A 23834-nucleotide genomic window follows, 5' to 3' on the forward strand; every position below is an offset into this window, starting at 1 on the left:
TCTTAACAGATAGCTGAACTAGCCAATTGAGTTGTTTCAAATTTTGTCCTGGCAGCTGAGTTGTTTAGAGATGCGTCCTGACAGCTGAAAAAATACTTTTTCCAGATCACAGAAAATGCATCCGTGATCACGAATCATGACCTTAAGTTGGACCCATTTGTATGGGTCAGCAGTGCCTACAGTATATGATGTCCTTCCATACAGGCGTGACACATTGGGGCGGCAGGTAGCCTTGCGGGTAGGAGTGTTGGGCCAATAATCAAAAGGTTGCTGGATTGAATCCCCAAGTTGACAAGGTAAAAATCTGTCGTTCTGCCCCTGAGCAAGGAAGTTAACCAACTGTTCCACGGGCGTGTCGATTAAGGCAGTCCCCGCACCTCTCTGATTCAGAGGGGTTGGGTTAAATGTGGAAGACACATTTCAGGTGAATGCATTCAGTTGTACATCTGACTAGGTATCCCCCTTTCCCTTCTATGCAAATATTGTTGATCAGTAAGAAAACATCAGTCCCAAATGGAAGGCAAACCGATCGAATCAAATTTTATTGGTCACATACACATAATTTAACAGATGTTATTGCGGGTGTAGCAAAATTCTTGTGTTCCTAGCTCCAACAGATTGTTAATCATCTAGCACAATAGACTCCACTGATCAGCCAAAACAAGCTCAATAACTCAATGCATGCACACACTTCTAATGAATATGCATTCACCTGTATTGTGAATAGGCCTAGGCCATCTTAATTTACCCAGTTTATCAATAGATTTACCATTCAAATAAAAGTATTACCATTATGTTGTAATGTAGTTAGATTGTTTTTACCAAAGTAAAATGTATTGTTTGATTGAATTTTTTTTTTTTAAATCACATTTAATGATATTGAATATTGGCCTAAAATAACGGTCATCGACCTCCTTGACCCCCAAGAATCGTTATTGGCATCGGCACAAAGAAATCCGTATCAGTCTTTCTTTAGTGTGAGGTGGGGAAATGGTTACCTGGCTATCCAAACTCCTTGCTTTGGCCAAACACTACTCCACGCCCACAAACATTAGTTTCTTCTCCACAATGAGTCTGGATCTCAGTACCTCCCCAACAATTTCTAGAAACACATTCTAACTGTTCTGATTGGTCCCAGAAACCGATGGGTTGGGCCAGAGCCAGAACACACGTGGATAAAGCGGCGTTTAGAAAATGTGTCATTGGCTTTGAACTACAGAATGGCGCCGGAGGGGATGGCCACCATTTTACGGGCTCCTGACCAATCGTGCTATTTTGTGTATTTTTTTGTACTGATCTTAACGTTTCATATGATCGAAAATAGCTTCTGGACATCAAAACAGTGATTACTAAACTAGTTTTGGATGAGGAATGCTATTTCATCGAATCGGAGGTAAACGACATGATGCTCATCCCTGACCAGGCCCAAATCCCTGTCACTCTGAGGAGGAGGAGGAGGGGCCGCTATAGGGCCAGCGTGCGAGGTACCTAACAAGAATGCGACGGTGAGTGGATAAGTCGCCCTAACCCTCCGTTCTATTGGTGAACGTGCAATCACTGGAAAATAAACAGGATGAGCTCTGTTCAAGACTATCGTATCAAAGTGATCTAAATAACGATAATATCCGATGTTTCACTGAACCAAGGACATGGAAAACATAAATCGAGCTGTTTTTTCTGTACATCGGCAGGTCAGAACAGCTGCGTCTGGTGAGGGGAGGGGAGGGGGGGTGTGTTGTCAACAACAGTTGGTGCGCAATCTCTAATATAAAGTCTTGAGGTTCTGCTTGCCTAAGTTAGAATACCTCATTATAAACAGTAGACCACATTATTTACCAAGAGAGTTTTCATTTATATTTTTCGTAGTGGTCTATTTACCACCACAGACCAATGCTGGCCCTAAGACCGCACTCAACGAGCTGTATGAGGCCATAAGCAAACAAGAAAATGCTCAGCCAGATTAGAAGCTCTCTAATGGCCCGGGGATTTTAATGCAGGAAAACTGAAATCCGTTTTACCTCATTTCTACCAGCATGTCTCCTGTGCAACTAGAGGCGAAAAAACTCTAGATCACCTCTACTCTACACACAGAGACGCATGCAAAGCTCTCCCTTGCCCTCCATTTGGCAAATCTGACCATAACTACATCCTCTTAATTACTGCCTACAAACAAATGCTCAAACAGGAAGTACCAGTGATGCGCTCAATACGGAAGTGATCCTCTGGAGTGGACTCTAAGCTACAGGACTGTTTTGCTAGCACAGATTGGAATATGTTCCGGGATTCATCCGATGACATCAGTCAACGGCTTCATTAATAAGTGCATCGACAACATAGTCCCCACAGTGACCATACCCAAACCAAAAGCCATGGATTACAGGCAACATCCAAACTGAGCTAAAGGCTAGAGATGCCGCTTTCAAGGAGCGGGACAGAAATCCGAAAACTTACAAGAAATTCTGCTACGTCCTCCAATGAACCATCAAACAGGCAAAGTGTCAATACAGGACTAAGATTGAATCCTACTACACCGGCCGGCTCTGATGCTCGTCGGATGTGGCAAGACTTGCAAACTATCACGGATTACAAAGGCAAACCCCCCTGCGAGCTGCCCTGTGATGCAAGCCTTCCAGATGACCTACATGCCTTCTATGCTCGCTTTGAGGCATGCAACACTGAGCCATGCATGAGAGCACCAGCTTTTCAGGACTACTATGTGATCACGCTCTTCGTAGCCGATGTGAGTAAGACCTTTAAACAGGTTAACATTCACAAGGCCAAGGGCCAGACGGGTTAACAGGACTTGCGCTGACCAGCTGGCAAGTGTCTTTACTGACATTTTCAACCTCTCCTTGACCCTAATACCCATATGTTTCAAGCAGACCACCATAGTCGATGTGCCCAAGAGTGCCAAGGTAACCTGTCTAAATGACTATCGCCCCGTAGCAATTGAATCTGTTGCCATAAAATGCTTTGAAAGGCTGGTCATGGCTCACATCAACACCTTCATCCCAGACACCCTGGACCCACTCCAATTCGCATAACGCCCCAACAGATCCACAGATGACTCAATCTCTATTGCACTCCACACTGCCTTTTCCCACCTGGACAAAAGTAAAATCTATGTAAGAATGCTGTTCATTCGCTACAGCTCAGCGTTCAACACCATTGTGCCCTCCAAGCTCATTACTAAGATAAGGACCCTGGGATTAAACACCTCGCTCTGCAGTTGGATAATGGACTTTCTGACAGGTCGCCCCCAGGTGGTGAGAGTAGGCAAAAACACACGGAGGGCCTAGCACGCTCCCATTCACATCGACGAGGCTGTAGTGGAGACAGTCGAGAGCTTCAAGTTCCTCGGTGTCCACATCACTATGGACCTATCAGGGTCTAAACACACCAACACGTCCAAACACAGAGGGCACGACAACGCCTCTTCCCCCTCAGGAGGCTGAAAAGATTTGGCATGGCCCCTCAGATCCTCAAAAAGTTATACAGATGCACAATTGAAAGCATCTTGACTGGCTGCATCACCGCTTGCTATGGCAAATACTCGGCATCTGATCGCAAGGCGCTACAGAGGGTCCTGCGTACAGCCTATTACATCACTGGGTCCGTTTTCCCAGTCATCCAGGACCTCTATACCAGGCGGTGTCCGGGGAAGGCCCTGAGAATTGTCAAAGATTCCAGCCACCCAAGTCAGTCTGTTCTCTCTGATACCGCACGGCAAGCGGTACCGGAGTCCCAAGTCTGGGACCATAAAGCTCCTTAACAGCTTCTACCGCAAAGCCATAAGACTGCTGAACAATTAAACAAATGGCTACTCAGACTTTCTGCTTTTTACCCCTACCTACATGTACATAGTACTTCAATCAATCAATCACCAAACCAAACCTACATGTACATACTGTATTACTTCAATCAATCACCCCAATCACCTCGTACCCCAGTACGCTGACTTGGTCCCGGTACACCTTGTATATAGCCTCGTTATTGTTATTTTATTGTCACCACAAACGACTTCAACGATGGCAGTCTCAGACTTGAGTATGTAGCGAACATAGAGCAGCAGAATAATTCAGTTTGAGTAGTCAGACAAGGGAAATGGTGCATTTCTGGATATCAGTAAATTAGGATTGTGATTGGGGAGGGGATTGAAATTGAAGATGCCTGGAATAGGGCAAAAGGGGATGAATTCAGAGCAGTGATGGAGGTCAGTGTTAAGATGTTTGAGGTACACGTTGATTGGAGGCCTGGTTGTCAAGAGTGTGTAAACTTTATTTAACTAGGCAAGTCAGTTAAGAACAAATTCTTATTTACAATGACGGCCTACCCTGGCCAAACCTGGATGACACTGGGCCAATTGCGCGCCGCCCTATGGGACTCCCAATCACAGCCAGATGTGATACAGCCTGGATTCAAACCAGGGACTGTAGTGACCCCTCTTGCACTGAGATGTAGTGCCTTAGACCGCTGCGCCACTCAGGAGACAGGGGGAAAGAGAGGCATTGGGGCAATGTGTTCTGTCAAGTAGTGTAAGCAGGGTATGTATAACTGGACCTCAAGGGGTGAGAATATAATGTGGTCATATCAATCTTAATTATTTTTGTGAAAATCTAATGTTTCATGCTGTTTAGGAAAGTCTGTCCAAATACATTTCTGTCACAACCAGCAAGGCTATGCCTATTGGCCATACATCAAATCCATAAAGCCTACTGTAATTTCATATGATAATGATGGGTACACAATTAAAGCTGGGAAGATAAACCGAAAATGATAGACACCGACCAATACCGAACACTTATCGCAGGCATTTTGCTGATATCATTCATTATGACATGTAGCCTATACTAGGAAAATGTGAAGTTAGAAATTAAATAGGTTTGCTAATATGGGTGATTGTTAATGGAACAATTAATCGATGGCTAAAACCATCAAAATAGTAATTGTAGTTTAAAGGATAATTATTGTTTTTTAAACAGAGGTGCACATGAATGTTATACACTTATCTTTCTATTTATCGTTATTGCATCTATTCAGGCAATTTATTGCGATATGGATTGTTGTCTATATCGCCCAGCTCTAGACTCCATAACATAACTACACAGTGAAATTTGAGTATTTTCCCTTCACAGACCAGCCAAGATCTTGGTCCTCGTGTTAATTCGTTGCTCTCGAACTAATACATCTCACTCTTTTTTGTTGGCCTGCTTTAGTCCATAATGCAACCATCATCCGTAGGGGTACTTCCATTTATTCGATTATATATTATTGTTATTCGTGCATTCATTCAATATAACTCGGTGTCTTTATGATGAAAATGTGAATTTTCACTTTGTTAATTCGGTAAGCTTTTTCAGTTTAGCGCACCGTTGCGATCCCCCTTTCCCCTTGAGCGGCTGGTGTACTGCGTTGCATGCTGGTACCTGCAGTCCTTACTCCTCGCCACTGCATGATATGTATAGTTTGGGCGTGGATAGCCAAACACTACAAGTCCCAGACTATCAGTCCACCTTCTCGCCCCTCTCTCCCACCAGACCGTAGACCGAGATACTGTACGGACTGTCTTGACGAACCCCCCCCCCGACTTTCAGAACCGAAAACCGTCGAGATTAGTGAACAGCAACCGACAAGAACGGAAGACTTGATTCTCGCTGGAGCCGTGATATATACTGTTAATTTATACCCTGGACGAACGGGTTTGTAATTGTTTGTGCCATTTGACATCGTTATCTTGCTTGCTAATTATCTTTCGAATTATTCAGTATCAGGGACGAGAAGACTCGGTTCGGGTCGGACTCTTGCATGTCTTTGAACACAGAAGCGGTTCGGTAAGGGCTGATGAAAGAGTCAAATCAACATTTTGTGTCGCACGGCCGGAGATAAATACAGTAGCCTGTCTAAACATGCTTAGCACTGTGTAATGCAGACCAATACTGGCTTTGCGGAGACTTTGCTGCGCAGGGATCTGAAAATTGTTCGTGGTATTTTGAACATGAGTTACATTTTGTTTTCCTTATTGTGTATGGTGCACGTTACAGTAGCCAACTACAAGTTATGTGTAAATTGTTGCCCTACCCTCCGTTAGTTCTGAAATACTTTTCATAAGACAATGAGCTTAGGAAACAGTTAGAGTGTAATATATTCCTCGTACAATCAATATTAGTCTATGCAATACAGTCCAACGTTATATCATTACATCGTTTCTTCAGTCATGTTATTTACCAGTAAAATACGTCATGGACAGTACCTCGTGGTCTATGGAATGATTAAATAATATAGTCATTGGAGTTTGGAATGTTTATTCCGCGATATTTGGCTGTTGATTGATGTTGGCTTCATTATGTGACAGTCGTTAGGCACATAATGCATGTATCATGCAAGTGCGGATGGACGATGTAAGTATTTGATAGGGCAAAGGATATTCTCGTGTCAGTCGTTTCGTTCTAGATATTGGACATGCTTGCATTGTAGGCTATTGTGCTGGGTGCTATCGCATCATTCTCGCTTCAAAAATCAAGGGTGAATTTGGTTCCATTTTGATCATGTGTAGTCTGTCTTGGACATGCTGATCACCTGAGAGGCAATAGTGTCGTCCTTACCGATTATCATACTACAGCTCGCCAGCTCTCTGGGCGAGTGGGATGCCCGGAGTTTTAGCATGAATATGTTGGTTTTATAGAGATTAAACCAATTTCTAAATGAGTTGAAATAGTATAATAAAACGACCCCGCTCGTCGACTGTATTTTCTGCATTTTCAAATGCATAGATTTGACACTCGGATGCGCAGTCAGTTGGCCAGGCGGACAAGTCGTCTCGAGTCAGAGGGAGATCAAGTCATCTCGAGTCAGAGGGAGATTATTTTATTCTTATTTAGACGTAGCCGAAAGACTCTATGGGATAGCCACCTCATTATAGTTGGGACAGCTGGGACTTTGTTTTACCAGCATGGTGTGCAGACTGACAGCATGAGAAATTAAACCCAAAATATATGTTTCTCAAATACGTCCTAGCATTCCAATTGGCTACTCAGTGGAGGAGACGGCGTATCTGCAGCACAAAGACAAACTAGCAATATAAGCAAGTAGCAACATGAGGTTATGCGATAATGAATGCAAAAGCCTCTCATTTTCAGTTATAGATGCTCGCAACTATATTCAGCCCATGTTTAACGATTTCAGCGGAGATATGTCGCCTACCTGGGATGTCACTCACGTTTTCCGGTACGGGTATGTTTCGCCAACTACAATGATTTCAACACCCGGTACATTCCTCTGATATTTGCTGGTGGATAGTTATACCGGACCCATTTGTAGTCATCACATTTATTGTCGGGTGGGGTGGCTGCCTCACCTTTCCTCGTAGGGTGTGTGGATGTCTGAAAGCTTTTAAAATGTTGCTTTTGGTCAGATATATTCATGAAGTTGCCATTCTTTAGGAATAACGTTACTGGAAGATTGAAATTATTGTGCATGCATGTGATACTTACAGTGTCTCAGCCTGTCTGCTTAGATGTCACTGCTAATTGTTCTCTTTACTTTGGAATTTGGGAATCATGGTCAAGGGCTCAAGGCAAAGGGAAACAGAAGCTAGATTTGTATTTTGAGGCTTCTTTACTCCTGGTGCTTTGAGATATAGCAACTTTAGAATTCATTCTTGAGTAATAGAGTATCTGTAGTTAAGATTAAGAATGTGTATTACATTATATGGCATCATCCCTCAGGTTCTCCTTGCCCCTCAGATTGATCTCTAACATGAGCTGGAAATGAGCAGAGGGTTAAAGCCGCATGAATGAGTTTGGTAGAGAGGGATTTCAGAATGATGTATCGTGAAGGGTGGTAAGGAAACCATTACCCCTTCCCCCACTTGCCTACCATGTTTCTACTTCTCTCCATGGTCTCAGCCAGTCCACTCTGCTGCAGCGTGCATGGCTTGGTCAGCACTGACCACGTCCATCCGTGAAACATTTAAGGAGAACTGTGAGAGAGGTCATAAAAGATGGTTTCCAAGTATCAAGCAATATGTGACAATTTCCCTTGGTGAAGAGGGCAAAGCATCAACTCCTATGTTAGTATCTTTATGTCCATGCAAAAAGGCCTACCCATAGTTCAATTACAAAGTATACATATGGAGTAAGCGAAAGTTATTGGCAAATATGCCTTGTACCAATATTGGATATTTCTTAATAATATGAATATAACATAAAATACAAAATTATACAAAATATAAAGTAATATAATGTCAATTGTTTTTCTTCAACAATCAATTTATCTTCTTGGATTTTGTGACTGAGGACAGTGTGGCATCTCGCGTCATCAAGCTTCTCTTACACACAGAAAACTATTGAACAATTTCTCAATAAAAAGCACCAAAAAAATCACTAAACAGTGATGTTTATCCTAAATGTGCCAACTTAACATGAGTTAATGTTACTGTTAGGAATGTATAGTAGCGTTAACAAAGGGCTGGCTAATTGGTTCCCTAACAAGACAAGGTAACTGATATTTTGCTAACCTCTTCTATGGCAAGACTCATGACCTAAGAATGAGGCATTTGACCAGTTTCGGGTGTATTGAGCCAATGACACCATGATGAAAAATCGAATCCAAATCAAATGTTATTGGTTGCGTACACATATTTAGTAGATATCGCAGGTGCAACGAAATGCTTATGTTTCTAGCTCCAACAGTGCAGTATACCTAACAATACAAAACAATACACACAGATGCCGGAATACAAATATATACAAATGTATATATACAATATATACAAATGTATGTGGACACCCCTTCAGATTAGTGGATTCGGCTATTTCAGCCACACCCGCTGTTGACGGGTGTATAAAATCGAGCACACAGCCATGCAATCTCCATAGACAAACATTGGCAGGAGAATGGTCTTACTGAAGAGCTCAGTGACTTTCAACGTGGCATAGGATGCCTCCTTTCCAAGAAGTCAGTTAGTAAAATATCTGCCCTGCTAGATCTGCCCCGATCAACTGTAAGTGCTGTTATTGTGAAGTGGAAACGTCTAGGAGCAACAATGGCTCAGCCACGAAGTGGTGGGCCACACAAGCTCACAGAACTGGACTGCCGAGTGATGAACAGCGTAATACGTAAAAATCGTCTGTCCTCGGTTGCAACACTAACTACTAAGTTCCAAACTGCCTCTGGAAGTAACGTCAGTCACAAGAACTGTTCGTCTGGAGCTTCATGAAATGGGTTTCCATGGCCGAGCAGCCGCACATAAGCCTAAGATCACCATACGCAATGCCAAGCGTCGGCTGGAGTGGTGTAAAGCTTACCTCCATTGGACTCTGATGCAGTGAAAACGCGTTCTCTGGAGTGATGAATCACACTTCACCATCTGGCAGTCCGACGGAAGAATCTGGATTTGGCGGATGCCAGGAGAACGCTTCCTGCCCCAATGCATAGTGCCAACTGTAAAGGTTGGTGGAGGAGGAATAATGATCTGGGGCTGTTTTTCATGGTTCAAGCCAGGCCCCTTTGTTCCAGTGAAGGGAAATCTTAACACTACAGCATACAGTGACATTCTAGACAATTCTGTGCAGTCAGAGCCCTGACCTCAACCCCATCAAACACCTTTGGAATGAATTGGAACACCGACTGCGAGCCAGGCCTAATCACCCAACATCATGGGCGGGACCAACATGGGCGGGACCAACTCCATATTAATCCCCATGATTTTGGAATGAGATGTTCGACGAGCAGGTGTCCACATACTTTTGGTCATGTAGTGTATGTACAGTACCAGTCAAAAGTTTGGACACGCCTACTCATTCCAGGGTTTTTCTTTATTTTTACTGTTTTCTACATTGTAGAATATTAGTGAAGACATCAAACTATGAAATAACAATTATGGAATCATGTAGTAAGCAAAAAAGTGTTAAACAAATCAAAATATATGTTATATTTGAGATTCTTCAAAGTAGCCACCCTTTGCCTTGATGACAGCTTTGCACACTCTTGGTATTCAACTGTAATGTTTTTCCAACAATCTTGAAGGAGTTTGCACATATGCTGAGCACTTGTTGACTGCTTTTCCTTCCCTCAGCTGTCCAACTCATCCCAAACCATCTCATTTGGGTTGAGATCGGGTGATTGTGGAGGCCAGGTCATCTGATGCAGCACTCAAATAGGCCTTACACAGCCTGGAGGTGTTTTTTGGGTCAATGTCCTGTTGAAAAGCAAATTATAGTCCCACTAAGCGCAAACCAGATGGGATGGCGTATCGCTGCAGAATGCTCTGGTAGCCTTGCTGGTTAAGTGTGCCTTGAATTCTAAATAAATCACTGACATCACACCATCACACCTCCTCCTCCATGCTTCATGGTGGAAACCACACATGCGGAGATCATCCGTTCATCTACTCTGCGTCTCACAAAGATACAGCGGATGGAACCAAAACTCTCTAATTTGGACTCATCAGACCAAAGGACAGATTTCCACCGGTCTAATGTCCATCATTTGTGTTTCTTGACCCAAACAAGTCTCTTCTTCTTATTGGTGTCCTTTAGTAGTGGTTTCTTTGCAGCAATTCAACCATAAAGGCCTGATTCACAAAGTCCCCTCTGAACAGTTGATGTTTAGATGTCTGTTACTTGAACTCAGTGAAGCATTTATTTGAGCTGCAATCTGAGGTGCAGTTAATTGCCGATTTCTGAGGCTGGAAACTCTAATGAACTTATCCTCTGCAGCAGAGGTAACTCTGGGTCTTCCTTTCCTGTGGTGGTCCTCATGAGAGCCAGGCATTCATCATAACGCTTGATGGTTTTTGTGACTGCACTTGAAAAAACTTTCAAAGTTCTTGACATTTTCCGGATTGACTGACCTTCATGTCTTAAAGTAATGTCGGCCTGTCTATTCTCTTTGCTTATTTCAGCAGGTCTTGCCATAATATGGACTTGGTCTTTTACCAAATAGGGCTATCTTCTGTGTACCAACCCTGCCTTGTCACAACACAACTGATTGGCTCAAACGCATTAAGAAGGAAAGGAATTCCACAAATTAACTTTTAACAAGGCAAACCTGTTAATTGAAATGCATTCAGGTGACTACCTCATGAAGCTGGTTGAGAGAATGCCAAGAGTTTGCAAAGCTGTCATCAAGGCAAAGGGTGGCTACTTTGAAGAATCTAAAATATATTTTGATTTGTTTAACACATTTTTGGCTACTACATGATTCCATATGTGTTACTTCATAGTTTTGATAATGTCTTCACTATTATTCTACAATGTAGAAAATGGTAAAAAGAAATAAAAACCCTTGAATGAGTAGGTGTGTCCAAACTTTTGACTGGTACTGTATGTATGTATGTATGTATGTATGTATGTATGTATGTATGTATGTATGTATGTATGTATGTATGTATGTATGTATGTATGTATGTATGTATGTATGTACGTACAGTGAGGGAAAAAGTATTTGATCCCCTGCTGATTTTGTACGTTTGCCCACTGACATAGAAATGATCAGTCTATAATTTTAATGGTAGGTTTATTTGAACAGTGAGAGACAGAATAACAACAAAAAAATCCAGAAAAGCGCATGTCAGAAATGTTATAAATTGATTTGCATTTTAATGAGGGAAATAAGTATTTGACCCCCTCTCAATCAGAAAGATTTCTGGCTCCCAGGTGTCTTTTATACAGGTAACGAGCTGAGATTAGGAGCACACTCTTAACCTCTTACATCTAGACGTTCCGCTAGCGGATCACCTGCTCCAATATCCAATGATAGGCGTGGCGCGAATTACAAATTCCTCAAAAATACAAAAACTTCAATTTTTCAAACATATTACTATTTTACAGCATTTTAAAGACAAGACTCTCCTTTATCTAACCACGCTGTCCGATTTCAAAAAGGCTTTACAACGAAAGCAAAACATTAGATTATGTCAGCAGAGTACCCAGCCAGAAATAATCAGACACCCATTTTTCAAGCTAGCATATAATGTCACAAAAACCAAAACCACAGCACTAACCTTTGATGATCTTCATCAGATGACACACCTAGGACATTATGTTATACAATACATGCATGTTTTGTTCAATCAAGTTCATATTTATATCAAAAACCAGCTTTTTACATTAGCATGCGACGTTCAGAACTAGCATACCCCCGCAAACCTCCGGTGAATTTACTAAATTACTCACGATAAACGTTCACAAAAAACAGAACAATTATTTTAAGAATTATAGATACAGAACTCCTTTGTGCAATCGAGGTGTCCGATTTTAAAATAGCTTTTCGGTGAAAGCACATTTTGCAATATTCTGAGTAGATAGCCCAGCCATCACGGCTAGCTATTTAGACACCCACCAAGTTTAGCCCTGACCAAACTCCGATTTACTATTAGAAAAGTTTGATTACCTTTGGTGTTCTTCGTCAGAATGCACTCCCAGAACTGCTACTTCAATAACAAATGTTGGTTTGGTTCAAAATAATCCATAGTTATATCCAAATAGCGGTGTTTTGTTCGTGCGTTCAAGACACTATCCGAAGTGTAAATAAGGGTCACGCGCACGACGCATTTCGTGACAAAAAAAATCTAAATATTCCATTACCGTACTTCGAAGCATGTCAACCGCTGTTTAAAATCAATTTTTATGCCATTTTTCTCATAAAAAAGCGATAATATTCCGACCGGGAAAGCGTGTTTACGTACAAAAGAGAGAGAAAATAAAAGCATGGGGTCCCCTCGTGCACGAGCCTGAGTCTCATAGTACTGTGACTGGCCACTATCCAAATGCGCTAATGTTTTTCAGCCAGGGGCTGCCTCGATATCATTCAGCTTTTTGCCGCCTTCTGAGAGCCCATGGGAGCCGTAGGAAGTGTCACGTAACAGCAGAGATCCCCTGTATTGGATAGAGATAATCAAGAAGGCCAAGAAATGGTCAGACAGGGTACTTCCTGTACAGAATCTTCTCAGGTTTTGGCCTGCCAAATGAGTTCTGTTATACTCACAGACACCATTCAAACCGTTTTAGAAACTTTGGAGTGTTTTCTATCCAAAGCTAATAATTATATGCATATTCTAGTTTCTGGGCAGGAGTAATAATCAGATTAAATTGGGTACGTTTTTTATCCGGCCGTGAAAATACTGCCCCCTAGCCATAACAGGTTAAAGGGAGTGCTCCTAATCTCTATTTGTTACCTGTATAAAAGACACCTGTCCACAGAAGCAATCAATCAATCAGATTCCAAACTCTCCACCATGGCCAAGACCAAAGAGCTCTCCAAGGATGTTGGGGACAAGATTGTAGACCTACACAAGGCTGGAATGGGCTACAAGACCATCGCCAAGCAGCTTGGTGAGAAGGTGACAACAGTTGGTGCGATTATTCGCAAATGGAAGAAACACAAAATAACTGTCAATCTCCCTCGGCCTGGGGCTCCATGCAAGATCTCACCTCGTGGAGTTGCAATGATCATGAGAACGGTGAGGAATCAGCCCAGAACTACACGGGAGGATCTTGTCAATGATCTCAATGCAGCTGGGACCATAGTCACCAAGAAAACAATTGGTAACACACTACGCCGTGAAGGACTGATATCCTGCATCGCCCGCAAGGTCCCCCTGCTCAAGAAAGCACATATACATGCCTGTCTGAAGTTTGCCAATGAACATCTGAATGATTCAGAGGACAACTGGGTGAAAGTGTTGTGGTCAGATGAGACCAAAATGGAGCTCTTTGGCATCAACTCAACTCGCTGTGTTTGGAGGAGGAGGAATGCTGCCTATGACCCCAAGAACACCATCCCCACTGTCAAACATGGAGGTGGAAACATTATGCTTTGGGGGTGTTTTTCTGCTAAGGGGACAGGACAACTTCACCGCATCAAAGGGACAATGGACGGGGCCATGTACCATCAAATCTTAGGTGAGAACCTCCTTCCCTCAGCCAGGGCATTGAAAATGGGTCGTGGATGGGTATTCCAGCATGACAATGACCCAAAACACACGGTCACGGCCAGACCTTAATCCCATAGAAAATCTATGGAGGGAGCTGAAGGTTCGAGTTGCCAAACGTCAGCCTCAAAACCTTAATGACTTGGAGAAGATCTGCAAAGAGGAGTGGGACAAAATCCCTCCTGAGATGTGCGCAAACCTGGTGGCCAACTACAAGAAACATCTGACCTCTGTGATTGCCAACAAGGGTTTTGCCACCAAGTACTAAGTCATGTTTAGCAGAGGGGTCAAATACTTATTTACCTCATTAAAATGCAAATCAATTTATAACATTTTTGACATGCGTTTTTCTGGATATTTTTGTTGTTATTCTGTCTCTCACTGTTCAAATGAACCTACCATTAATATTATAGACTGATCATTTCTTTGTCAGTGGGCAAACGTACAAAATCAGCAGGGGATAAAATACTTTTTCCCTCACTGTACATACATACATACATACATACATACATACATACATACATACAGTACCAGTATGTATGTGTGTACAGTTGAAGTCGGAAGTTTACATACACTTAGGTTTGAGTCATTAAAACTCGTTTTTCAACCACTCCACAAATTTATTGTTAACAAACTATAGTTTTGGCAAGTCGGTTAAGACATACTTTGTGCATGACACAAGTCATTTTTCCAACAAATATTTACAGACAGATTATTTCACTTATAATTCAGTGGATCACAATTCCAGTGGGTCAGAAGTTTACATACACTACGTTAACTGTGCCTTTTTTAAACAGTTTGGAAAATTCCAGAAAACGATGTCATGGCTTTAGAAGCTTCTGATAGGTTAATTGACATAATTTGAGTCAATTGGAGGTGTACCTGTGGATGTATTTCAAGGCCTACCTTCAAACTTAGTGCCTCTTTGCTTGACATCATGGGAAAATCAAAAGGAATCAGCCAAGACCTCAGAGCAATTTCCAAACGCCTGAAGGTACCACGTTCATCTGTACAAACAATAGTACGCAAGTATAAACACCATGGGACCACGCAGCCGTCATACCGCTCAGGAAGGAGACGCGTTCTGTCTCCTAGAGATTAACGTATTTTGGTCTGAAAAGTGCAAATCAATCCCGGAACAACAGCAAAGGACCTTGTGAAGAAGCTGGATGAAACCGGTACAAAAGTATCTATATCCACAGTTAAACGAGTCTTATATCGACATAACCTGAAAGGCCGCTCAGCAAGGAAGAAGCCACTGCTCCAAAACCGCCATAAAAAAGCCAGACTACGGTTTGCAACTGCACATGGGGACAAAGATCGTCCTTTTTGGAGAAATGTCCTCTGGTCTGATGAAACAAAAATAGAACTGTTTGGCCATAATGACCATCGTTATGTTTGGAGGACAAAGGGGGAGGCTTGCAAGCCGAAGAACACCATCCCAACCGTGAAGCACGGGGGTGGCAGCATCATGTTGTGGGGGTGCTTTGCTGCAGGAGGGACTGGTGCACTTCACAAAATAGATGGCATCATGAGGCAGGAAAATGATGTGGATATATTGAAGCAACATCTCAAGACATCAGTCAGAAAGTTAAAACTTGGTCGCAAATGGGTCTTCCAAATGGACAATGACTCCAAGTATACTTCCAAAGTTGTGGCAAAATGGCTTAAGGACAACAAAGTCAAGGAATTGGAGTGGCCATTACAAAGCCCTGACCTCAATCCCATAGAAAATCTTTGGACAGAACTGAAAAGGCGTGTGCTAGCAAGGAGGCCTACAAACCCGACGACGTTACACCAGCTCTGTCAGGAGGAATAGGCCAAAATTCACCCAATTTATTGTGGGAAGCTTGTGGAAGGCTACCCGACACTTTCGACCCAAATTAAACAATTTAAAGGCAATGCTACCAAATACTAACTGAGTGTATGTAAACTTCTGACCCACTGGGAATGTGATGAAAGAAATAAAAGCTGAAATAAATCATTCTCTATACTATTATTCTGACATTTCAAATTCTTAAAACAAAGTGGTGATCCTAACTGACCTAAGACAGGGCATTTTTAGTAGGATTAAATGTCAGGAATTGTGAAACTGAGTTTAAATATATTTGGCTAAGGTGTATGTATGTAAACTTCCGACTTCATCTGTAGATGGCATCATGAGGCGGGAAAATTGTGGATATATTGAAGCAGCATCTCAAGACATCAGTCAGAAAGTTAAAGCTTGGTCGCAAATGGGTCTTCCAAATGGACAATGACTCCAAGTATACTTCCAAAGTTGTGGCAAATGGCTTAAGGACAACAAAGTCAAGGTATTGGAGTGGCCATCACAAAGCCCTGACCTCAATCCAATAGAAAATTTGTGGGCAGAACTGAAAAAGCGTGTATGAGCAAGGAGGCTTACAAACCTGACTCAGTTACACCAGCTCTGTCGCCTATGGTGACAGCTAGTCTTATTGGGGTCCGACATATAAAGAAAAAGACATTACAGACAAAATACTTTACAGTTTACATACATACATATAAAAACATTAACATGTAGTGTAATGGTGTGTGTATAGACAGTTTGTGAATAGGAAAGGTGAGTACAGCATTAGTTCTTTAGAATGAGCCTTGACTACAGTATATACATATAAAGTGGGTAAAACAGTATGTAAACATTATTAAAGTGACAATGTTCAATGACTATGTACATAGGACAGCAGTCCCTAAGGTGCAGGGTGGAGTACCGGGTGGTAGCCGGCTGGTAAAAGTAGTACAAAAAAATGCAATATATGTGCAATTGTCTTTTATTGAACAACTGTCTTTTTCAGAACGTTTTACAAGATCAATGCAGATCAAATGTCAATGCAGATCAAAAAAACGTCAATGCAGTCACAACTTTGTTTTATGTTAAAGAAAAATCAGATCGTCACAGATCATACTAAGTCTTTTATCTGTTTGTTCAACAGCATAGCGTCTTATACAGAGGAAGACCCCATTGCTGCAGACCTGAGGTCAACTACACCTAAGGAATGTTGTGTTAATGCAACACATATGCAGGTAATTTTTGTGCCTGAACACTGACTGAGTGAACTGTCAGCTTCACAGATGATGCAATGGTGCTTTACCTGGGAGATATTTACATGAGTAGTGAACATGGGCTTAATGTAACTTTCTTGTTATCTAGGTGGATCCCACTCCAATGAATGTAGGGGATGGAGGCACAGTGAGCAGAGAGATCAGTGCTCCGATTAAAGCATCTGCTAGCATGGTGGGAAATCCCCCTCAGACGCTGCCCCCTGAGCTCAGAGGAGATGTGCCCCTCAGTCAGCAAAACAAGACCAGCACAGCAACAGACTGTAAAATGCCAGTCAACGTCTGTTCAGACCCTAGCAACTTCACCCATTGCCCAGTGGTCCCTCCCCCTCAAGAACACAGCAATGCTCCAACGTCAGGCCCTCCCCTCATTAGCTCTGACAAGAGAGCAAACAAGAGGTCAGAGGTCCCCAAACCCAAGGCTGATGGTCCTAGGGGTTTTCCAACACATCAGTGGCCGTGTGGTACAAAGAACAGCCCTGAGGACCCAGTTAACCCAAGCCACAGTGGTGTGACGTCCAATAAGAAGCCACATGCTCAGACCCAGTCAGTGATTAGTCTTCCCGCTGGGTTTCAACGCTCAACACTGTTTAAACCAGGCCAGCCTGTTACTTTTCTTCCCTCCACTAACTTCTCATCTCCACTCTGCAAAATCACTCTTCCACCCGCATTGGGTCAGATCGCAGCATTGAGAGAAGCCACAGCCAGCCAGTTTCAGAAGGGGAGTCAACCACTAAGCGCAGCTGCTGGTGTTGCGCCACTGCTGCAGACTTATCCATATCACTTCTCAGTGGGTCAATGTCCAGCACCTCAAAAGAAAACACCCAACTCAACACCCAAACTCAAATGTAACTCGTCGTCCAGTAGCAAGAGCTCCAAAGCTGGGAGGGAGCATAAATCCACTATCGCCTCAGTGGTGGCCTCCCCCACTATCGCGCTCCCAATACAGCACCCAGCATTAGGCTCTGCCGTACCAACCCACTTCACGTTGTCTCCCTCCGCTGCCATCTGCTGTGGCCCTGCACTGGCCAGCATCACCACTCAGGGCAGGCTGCTGAACTATGTGGAGAAAGACCTTACGCACCGCAGTGCAGACAAGACATCCGTAGGCTTTCTAAAACTGAAGGTTCCATCTGCTGCTGATGACCATGCAGTTGCATGCCCGACTGAAGCAAGAGATGTACCCCTCGACCTGTCCGCCAAGTCGAAGCGTCCAAAAACGGTCAAGGACCCTCCAAACACGGTTGCCACCACAGAGCATCTCCATAACAAGGCACGTCAGAAAGTTGCCCTCCATCCAAAGAGGCCCCATACTGCCACGTATGGCTCTGCCGCGCCATACCCCATCCTACCCAACACCCACCGAAATGGGGCTCTAAAGCAAGCTAGTAGGCCCTTAACTCATCAGGGTTTGGAACCCAACTCATCCTGGGTCAAAGGTTCCTCTCAAGGCCCCATTAATAACCTCCCAGGAACCTATGTAGGTGTGGCCAGCCCCATACTTGCTTCCACCCTGCGTAGCAAAGATGGGAAGGGGTCCTTTGAGGACGAGTTCCAGACTTTCGCTAGACAGGAGACTATCTCTATCATTGACCAAGGGGAACACTTGGCCTCAAGGGGAAAGAAGGCATCGTTCATGACTAAGGGCAACCAGCACGTATATGGTATCAAGCACCCTAACAGTACCAGCCCAGCTGTAACACAAAACTGTCCCTCTAAGGGGGCTTTCGCCACGGCTCTGCCCGGCTCTGCCAACTCACACTCTCATCAGAAATCTGGAAGTGTCAAAGCAGCAATCCCATACTCCCTCACTATCCTCAAGCCGTTATGGCAGCGACCAGCACTTCTTCCTCACCAAAGTGCTTCTGTTCAGAGAAAGGTTATTCAAGGGACTCCCAAGGTCAAGGGGGGCACAGGTTCAGATGGTCCCAAATTTCAGGGTGCCCATCAAAGCCCGTCCAGAATGGAAGCCGAAAAGTGGGACAGAACCAAGTCCCCCCTGTCCAACCTTGAGTCCATAGTGAAGCAGAAAGCTCTAGAGACCACTGCATTGACTAGCGAGGGATACTGCCATCTAGCACCTGTGACATCCAGAAAGCCTGAAGTGGTGAGCTCTCACACTGCGGGCAAGGACATATTGTTACATCAGACTGCTGCTTTTGGATGCCCACCTATCAGATCTGTGGAGAACAACGAGACACTTTCCTTTCAAGGGGATTCCACACAAGTCACGAACAAACTTGAGAAAATGAGTGTCTCTGAGTCCAAAGAAAGGAGTACTGAGAAACATATTAAACTGGGGGAGCAGGCAGGTGGCAAAGAGATACAGGTCTCTGCATACAGCACCAGCCACACCCATGCCTTTAGAAGCAGTGGTTCAGCTAACAGAAACAGGATGGACAGCAAATTGGCCCAGGAGTTGGAGGGAGAAACGGTGGAGGAGAGTATGGCCCCTGCTGGTCTCGCTCCCCGTGCTAAATTGGAGGGGATTGCCCTATCCATCCTCACTGGCCAGTGTGCAGGGGTAGCCGAGGTAGAGAAGACAAATGGAATTAAAGAGGAGTCTCCCACCAAAGCGAAAGCTGCCATCAGCAAACAGAAGAAGTCCCCTAGTCCAAGGAAGCCGGCAAAGGAGAAGGCTTCACCGGACCATTTAAAGAAGGCTGCGGCGCCAGTGAAGAAAAAGCAAGACCAGGAAGCCACCCCAGTTAAGAAAGAACCAAGTCCCAAAAAGGTACGTTGTTATTCTCCTATTTAGAATTCCATTTAGATGAGTTGCTTTGATTGTGTTGTTTACAATGGCATTATTCTCTTTTGTTGGTTGAACAAAGAAAGAAAAACCACTACATTCACACACTTGACTCGTCTGCATTTATAATGAAGCATAATTTTAAAAAAAAAATGAAATATCAACCGCCCATCAAAACATACCTGTCTGTGTTATTGCATTATGATTCAACTATACTGATTTGAAATACAAAAGGCAATTCAATGTTTATACAGTCCAGTAGTTTCTCTGTATGCTCTCCATCACCATCCAAGCTTTATGATCGATTACCTGAATGGCCTATTTAGTGCACTCACTTTGTCCCCTGTGTGTTGCCATGGAAGGAACCATGTGTACCTGTACTGGAGCACAGTCTGACGCTGGTGGAACCATCCCTACACAGGGATGAGGGGGAGAACACTCGCAAGGAGAAGAGCAGCCCAACTGATAACAAGCAGGCTGCTCACAACAAACCAGGTAGGTCTGTCTCTTGTGACAGTCTAGAATAGAACTTCACATACTACCTCAGCCAAAGATCTAATCAGAAATCCTTCGTCACGATTCCTCTTGTCCACTTTGTTTTAGAGCGCTATGAGTGAGTCTGTTTTTGATGTGGGTCCCACAGGTAGTGTGAGCAGTCCTCTCCTCAGTCCCCAGAGATCTGAGACCCCAGTCTCCCTCAGCAGCCCTGGCAGACCCAGTAAGGAGCCAGCGTCCTCTGAGAGCTCCACCCCCAGGCTGAGGAGGGGCCGGCGGAGGGCTGATGAGGCTCGGCTGGACGACTGGGGCTTTGCTACTCCCTCTCCTCCACCTCCCCCAACTCCTCCTCCTCCCCCTACATACCCACCCCCCCGGCCCAGGGGCAGACCGCGCACCAACCCCCTGCCTGAGAAGGCTGAACAGTGCAAGGCCAGGCCCGTCCCAAGCACTGAGGGAGACACCCCGAAACGCAAGAAACGGAACCGCTGCCGGAACAGGAAGTACCAGAATGGGGAGTATATCACGGAGAAGGACAAGGATGGAGACGGAGAGGGGGAGGAGAGATCTGTCCTCACCAGGCAGGGTACTCGATCAGGTACGGTTCACCTGGAAATGAAAAATAAAATAGACAGTGCAGTTGAAGGTTTGTTTGGATGTGGGCCTTACACAGTGGCCCTTACACAATGCAAAGTTGGGTAGAGTTGAGTGACTGAATATAACTGTAAACAGTATAACTGATTTTGAATACAGTAGCTTCCCTCTATTTGTAGTTAATTATGTGAAATCATCCATGTGCCATTAATACATTCTTTATTTTGGATGGCACACTTCAGCAGAGATGGAAGGCATCTTTACTGTGATGGGGCAAGCCTCATTGTTTGTGCCTCTAGCTGCCATCGACTACCAAGTGTGAAGATTATACAAGAAGTCTGCCCAAACAAATATTGTGGCTTCATATGAGCCTGTCTGTACACAGCTGGTGATCCTCACCAGCATGAGACCACACCAACATTTACCAACACCCAACATACTGCTTATAACCGTTGAGTAAATATTTTCTGTGTTGTGCTAGATTTGAGGACTGGCATGTACCCACGCCTCAGTGCCACTCTGACCTGTCGTGGCGCCAGCCCAGAGCCTGGTCACAGGAGGCCCTCGTTCACCCGCTCAGGGTCGGTGCGGCGCCCGGAGAGAGAGGCCTCCCCAGAGCCCAGCGACAAGCCCTCTGGGAAGAGGAAGTTCAAGAGCAAGCACTTGAGTGACACAGACGAGCCCAAGAAGGTAGGAAGTTTAGCAGCATCCATCGCAGAGGCCATAGATCTGGAGTTCTGTTTCCTGTCAAACAGATCCTTGTTGTGAGATGTGATGAGCCTAAAAGCTTGGCTCATGGTGCCCCCTTGTGGCGCAAATCTGTACTACGTATTTCGTGCTCTGGCAGCTGATTTCCTCCAGCGCAGAGTGTGAGGACATTCGTCCTTGCTGTCACACATGACTTTCTCATTACCCTGCTTTTTTTTTTTATTACATTTTTTTATGCAGCTCAAGACCAAGCGTTCCAGCTTGGGCAAGCGCCCTACCTCTTTGGCAACGGATGATGACAGCCCCAACGCTAAGAAACCAGCAGGCCTCTCGGCCACCCCTAAGGGCCCGACCTCCCCTCCAGCCTGTAAGAAAGGGAGAGGAGGGGCACCAGAGTCTCCCCCTAGCAGACCTGTTCCTCCAGAGGTTCGCCGGCTCATTGTCAACAAGAACGCCGGGGAAACTCTGCTACAAAGAGCCGCCCGATTGGGCTACCAGGTACTGCTCTACTGCGCTTTCCCCCTGCCATTACTCAGGTGTGGTGGGCCCTATACCTCATACCAGACCCTAACCCCAAACAGAATTCAGTTTATCAAACATGAATTGACGTTACATGTACATTTTAGTCATTTAGTAGACCCTCTTAGCCAGAGCGACTTAGTTAATGCATTCATCTTAAAGTAGCTAAATGTTACCTCAATAAAGTAGTTATCAGCAAAGTCATGGCTAGTAGGAAAAGACAAGTTCAAGTGTACTTTTTTTCTTCAGGACGTGGTGCACTATTGTCTGGAGAAGGATGTGCGGGAGGTCAATCGGCGTGACAACGCAGGTTACACAGCTCTCCACGAGGCGTGCTCTCGAGGCTGGAGCCATATCGTCCAGGTGCTGCTGAAGTACGGCGCCGACGTCAACTGCAGCGCCCAGGACGGAACACGGTGAGCTTCTAAGCACTACTAAACACTTAATGAGAGCTCAGACTTAATGAGGATATTGTTTGCCATACACTCCTGAGCTGAAGGGTTATGCCTGCAATAAATCACTTTCTGGGCTATATCTGTTGCATAAAATATGACATTCAAGCTTGGCTTATTGGAGATCCGTTGAAATGTATGTTAGTTGAAGAAGTGAAAAGTAACACATTTGTGCTATTGTATTTTGTCAGGCCTATCCATGATGCAGTAGCCAGTGATAATCTACCTGTGGTGTGGATGCTGCTGAACCATGGGGCAGACCCAACCCTGGCCACCTACTCCGGGCAGACAGTGGTCAAACTGGCCCAGAGCCCCAGCATGAAGACCTTCCTCAAAGGTACTCTAACCTGTCATCTCCTTAACCTTTGACCCCTGTGACAGACATCACACAACATTGCCACAGATCACTAACATTGGAGGATTACTCATTTTGTGGATCTTATTGTCATTCATATCAGTGCCCGATGCTGTTTGATGTTTCCATATTTATACCAGAAAACAGACCATTAGATTTTTATTTGACCTTTATTTAACTAGGAAAGTCAGTTAAGAACAAATTCTTATTTATTTACAACGACGGCCTACCCTAACCCGGACAACACTGGGCCAATTGTGCGCCGACATATTGGACTCCCAATCACGGCCGGTTGTGATACAGCCTGGAATCGAACCAGGGTCTGTAGCGACGCCCCTACCACTGAGATGCAGTGCCTTAGACCGCTGCGCCACTCTGGAGCCCACTCAGGAGTCTGTCCTGTTCAGAACGTCACAGGGTAGTGTTTGGTGGCCTTTTTTAATCTGACCCTGGATGTTCTTTGTTTCAGAGTACTTCACAGACCTGGAGGGGAGAAGTGACCAGGACCCCAGCCTGCCATGGGAATTCTACAGCAGCTCTGTGTTTGGTAAGAAACCTTCGCTTGTTTGGTTTCTTTTCCTCACCATTGACCTCTGCATCCACTGTTATCTGTGTTATGTCATGATTAGAATGCATAGTGTGGTTGTTAGGAACAGAGCAGTCCACTAGGGGAGCCTTAAGCCCATGGTCAAACAAGAGGCTATTAGTCCTTAGAACGAAGGTGAAGCGAGTTCTCCCGGCCATCCTGAGCTCACATCACAAAATGTTTTTTTCAGAGACTGGCCAGGAGGCATGCTGGGACTTCCTGCTCTCGCAGCGGGAGGAGGAGAGAGAAGGGAATAAGGAGAGAGACTCCGATGGGGACTGTCTCCTGTTTGAATTTTCCTCAGAGCCCCTCTTAGCCTGCTTCCATGTCCAAGTGTCGTTAACCCAGGGGTGAGTCAACACCAA

The 23834-nt window shown here is 44.4% G+C and overlaps 1 protein-coding gene across 2 annotated transcripts in view; it reads left to right on the forward strand.

Annotated features, from left to right (window-relative positions):
* Positions 1 to 23834, forward strand: part of bcorl1 (BCL6 corepressor-like 1) — a 40416-nt gene that overhangs the window by 14712 nt on the left and 1870 nt on the right. Inside the window, exons 1-11 of one of the 2 annotated variants that reach the window (XM_014199765.2) lie at positions 5599 to 5831; positions 16885 to 16975; positions 17103 to 19745; positions 20123 to 20255; positions 20404 to 20853; positions 21331 to 21539; positions 21798 to 22055; positions 22326 to 22492; positions 22720 to 22865; positions 23353 to 23430; positions 23660 to 23819. In XM_014199765.2, coding sequence (XP_014055240.2) covers positions 5806 to 5831; positions 16885 to 16975; positions 17103 to 19745; positions 20123 to 20255; positions 20404 to 20853; positions 21331 to 21539; positions 21798 to 22055; positions 22326 to 22492; positions 22720 to 22865; positions 23353 to 23430; positions 23660 to 23819 — 4361 coding nt within the window. In that variant the 5' untranslated portion in view covers positions 5599 to 5805. Of the gene's footprint in view, positions 1 to 5598; positions 5832 to 16884; positions 16976 to 17102; positions 19746 to 20122; positions 20256 to 20403; positions 20854 to 21330; positions 21540 to 21797; positions 22056 to 22325; positions 22493 to 22719; positions 22866 to 23352; positions 23431 to 23659; positions 23820 to 23834 lie in introns of those variants that run through there. The other variant, XM_014199766.2, reaches the window with a different exon arrangement.

The sequence above is a fragment of the Salmo salar genome, chromosome ssa05 (genome assembly GCF_905237065.1).
Source record: "Salmo salar chromosome ssa05, Ssal_v3.1, whole genome shotgun sequence".
Taxonomy (NCBI): domain Eukaryota; kingdom Metazoa; phylum Chordata; class Actinopteri; order Salmoniformes; family Salmonidae; genus Salmo; species Salmo salar.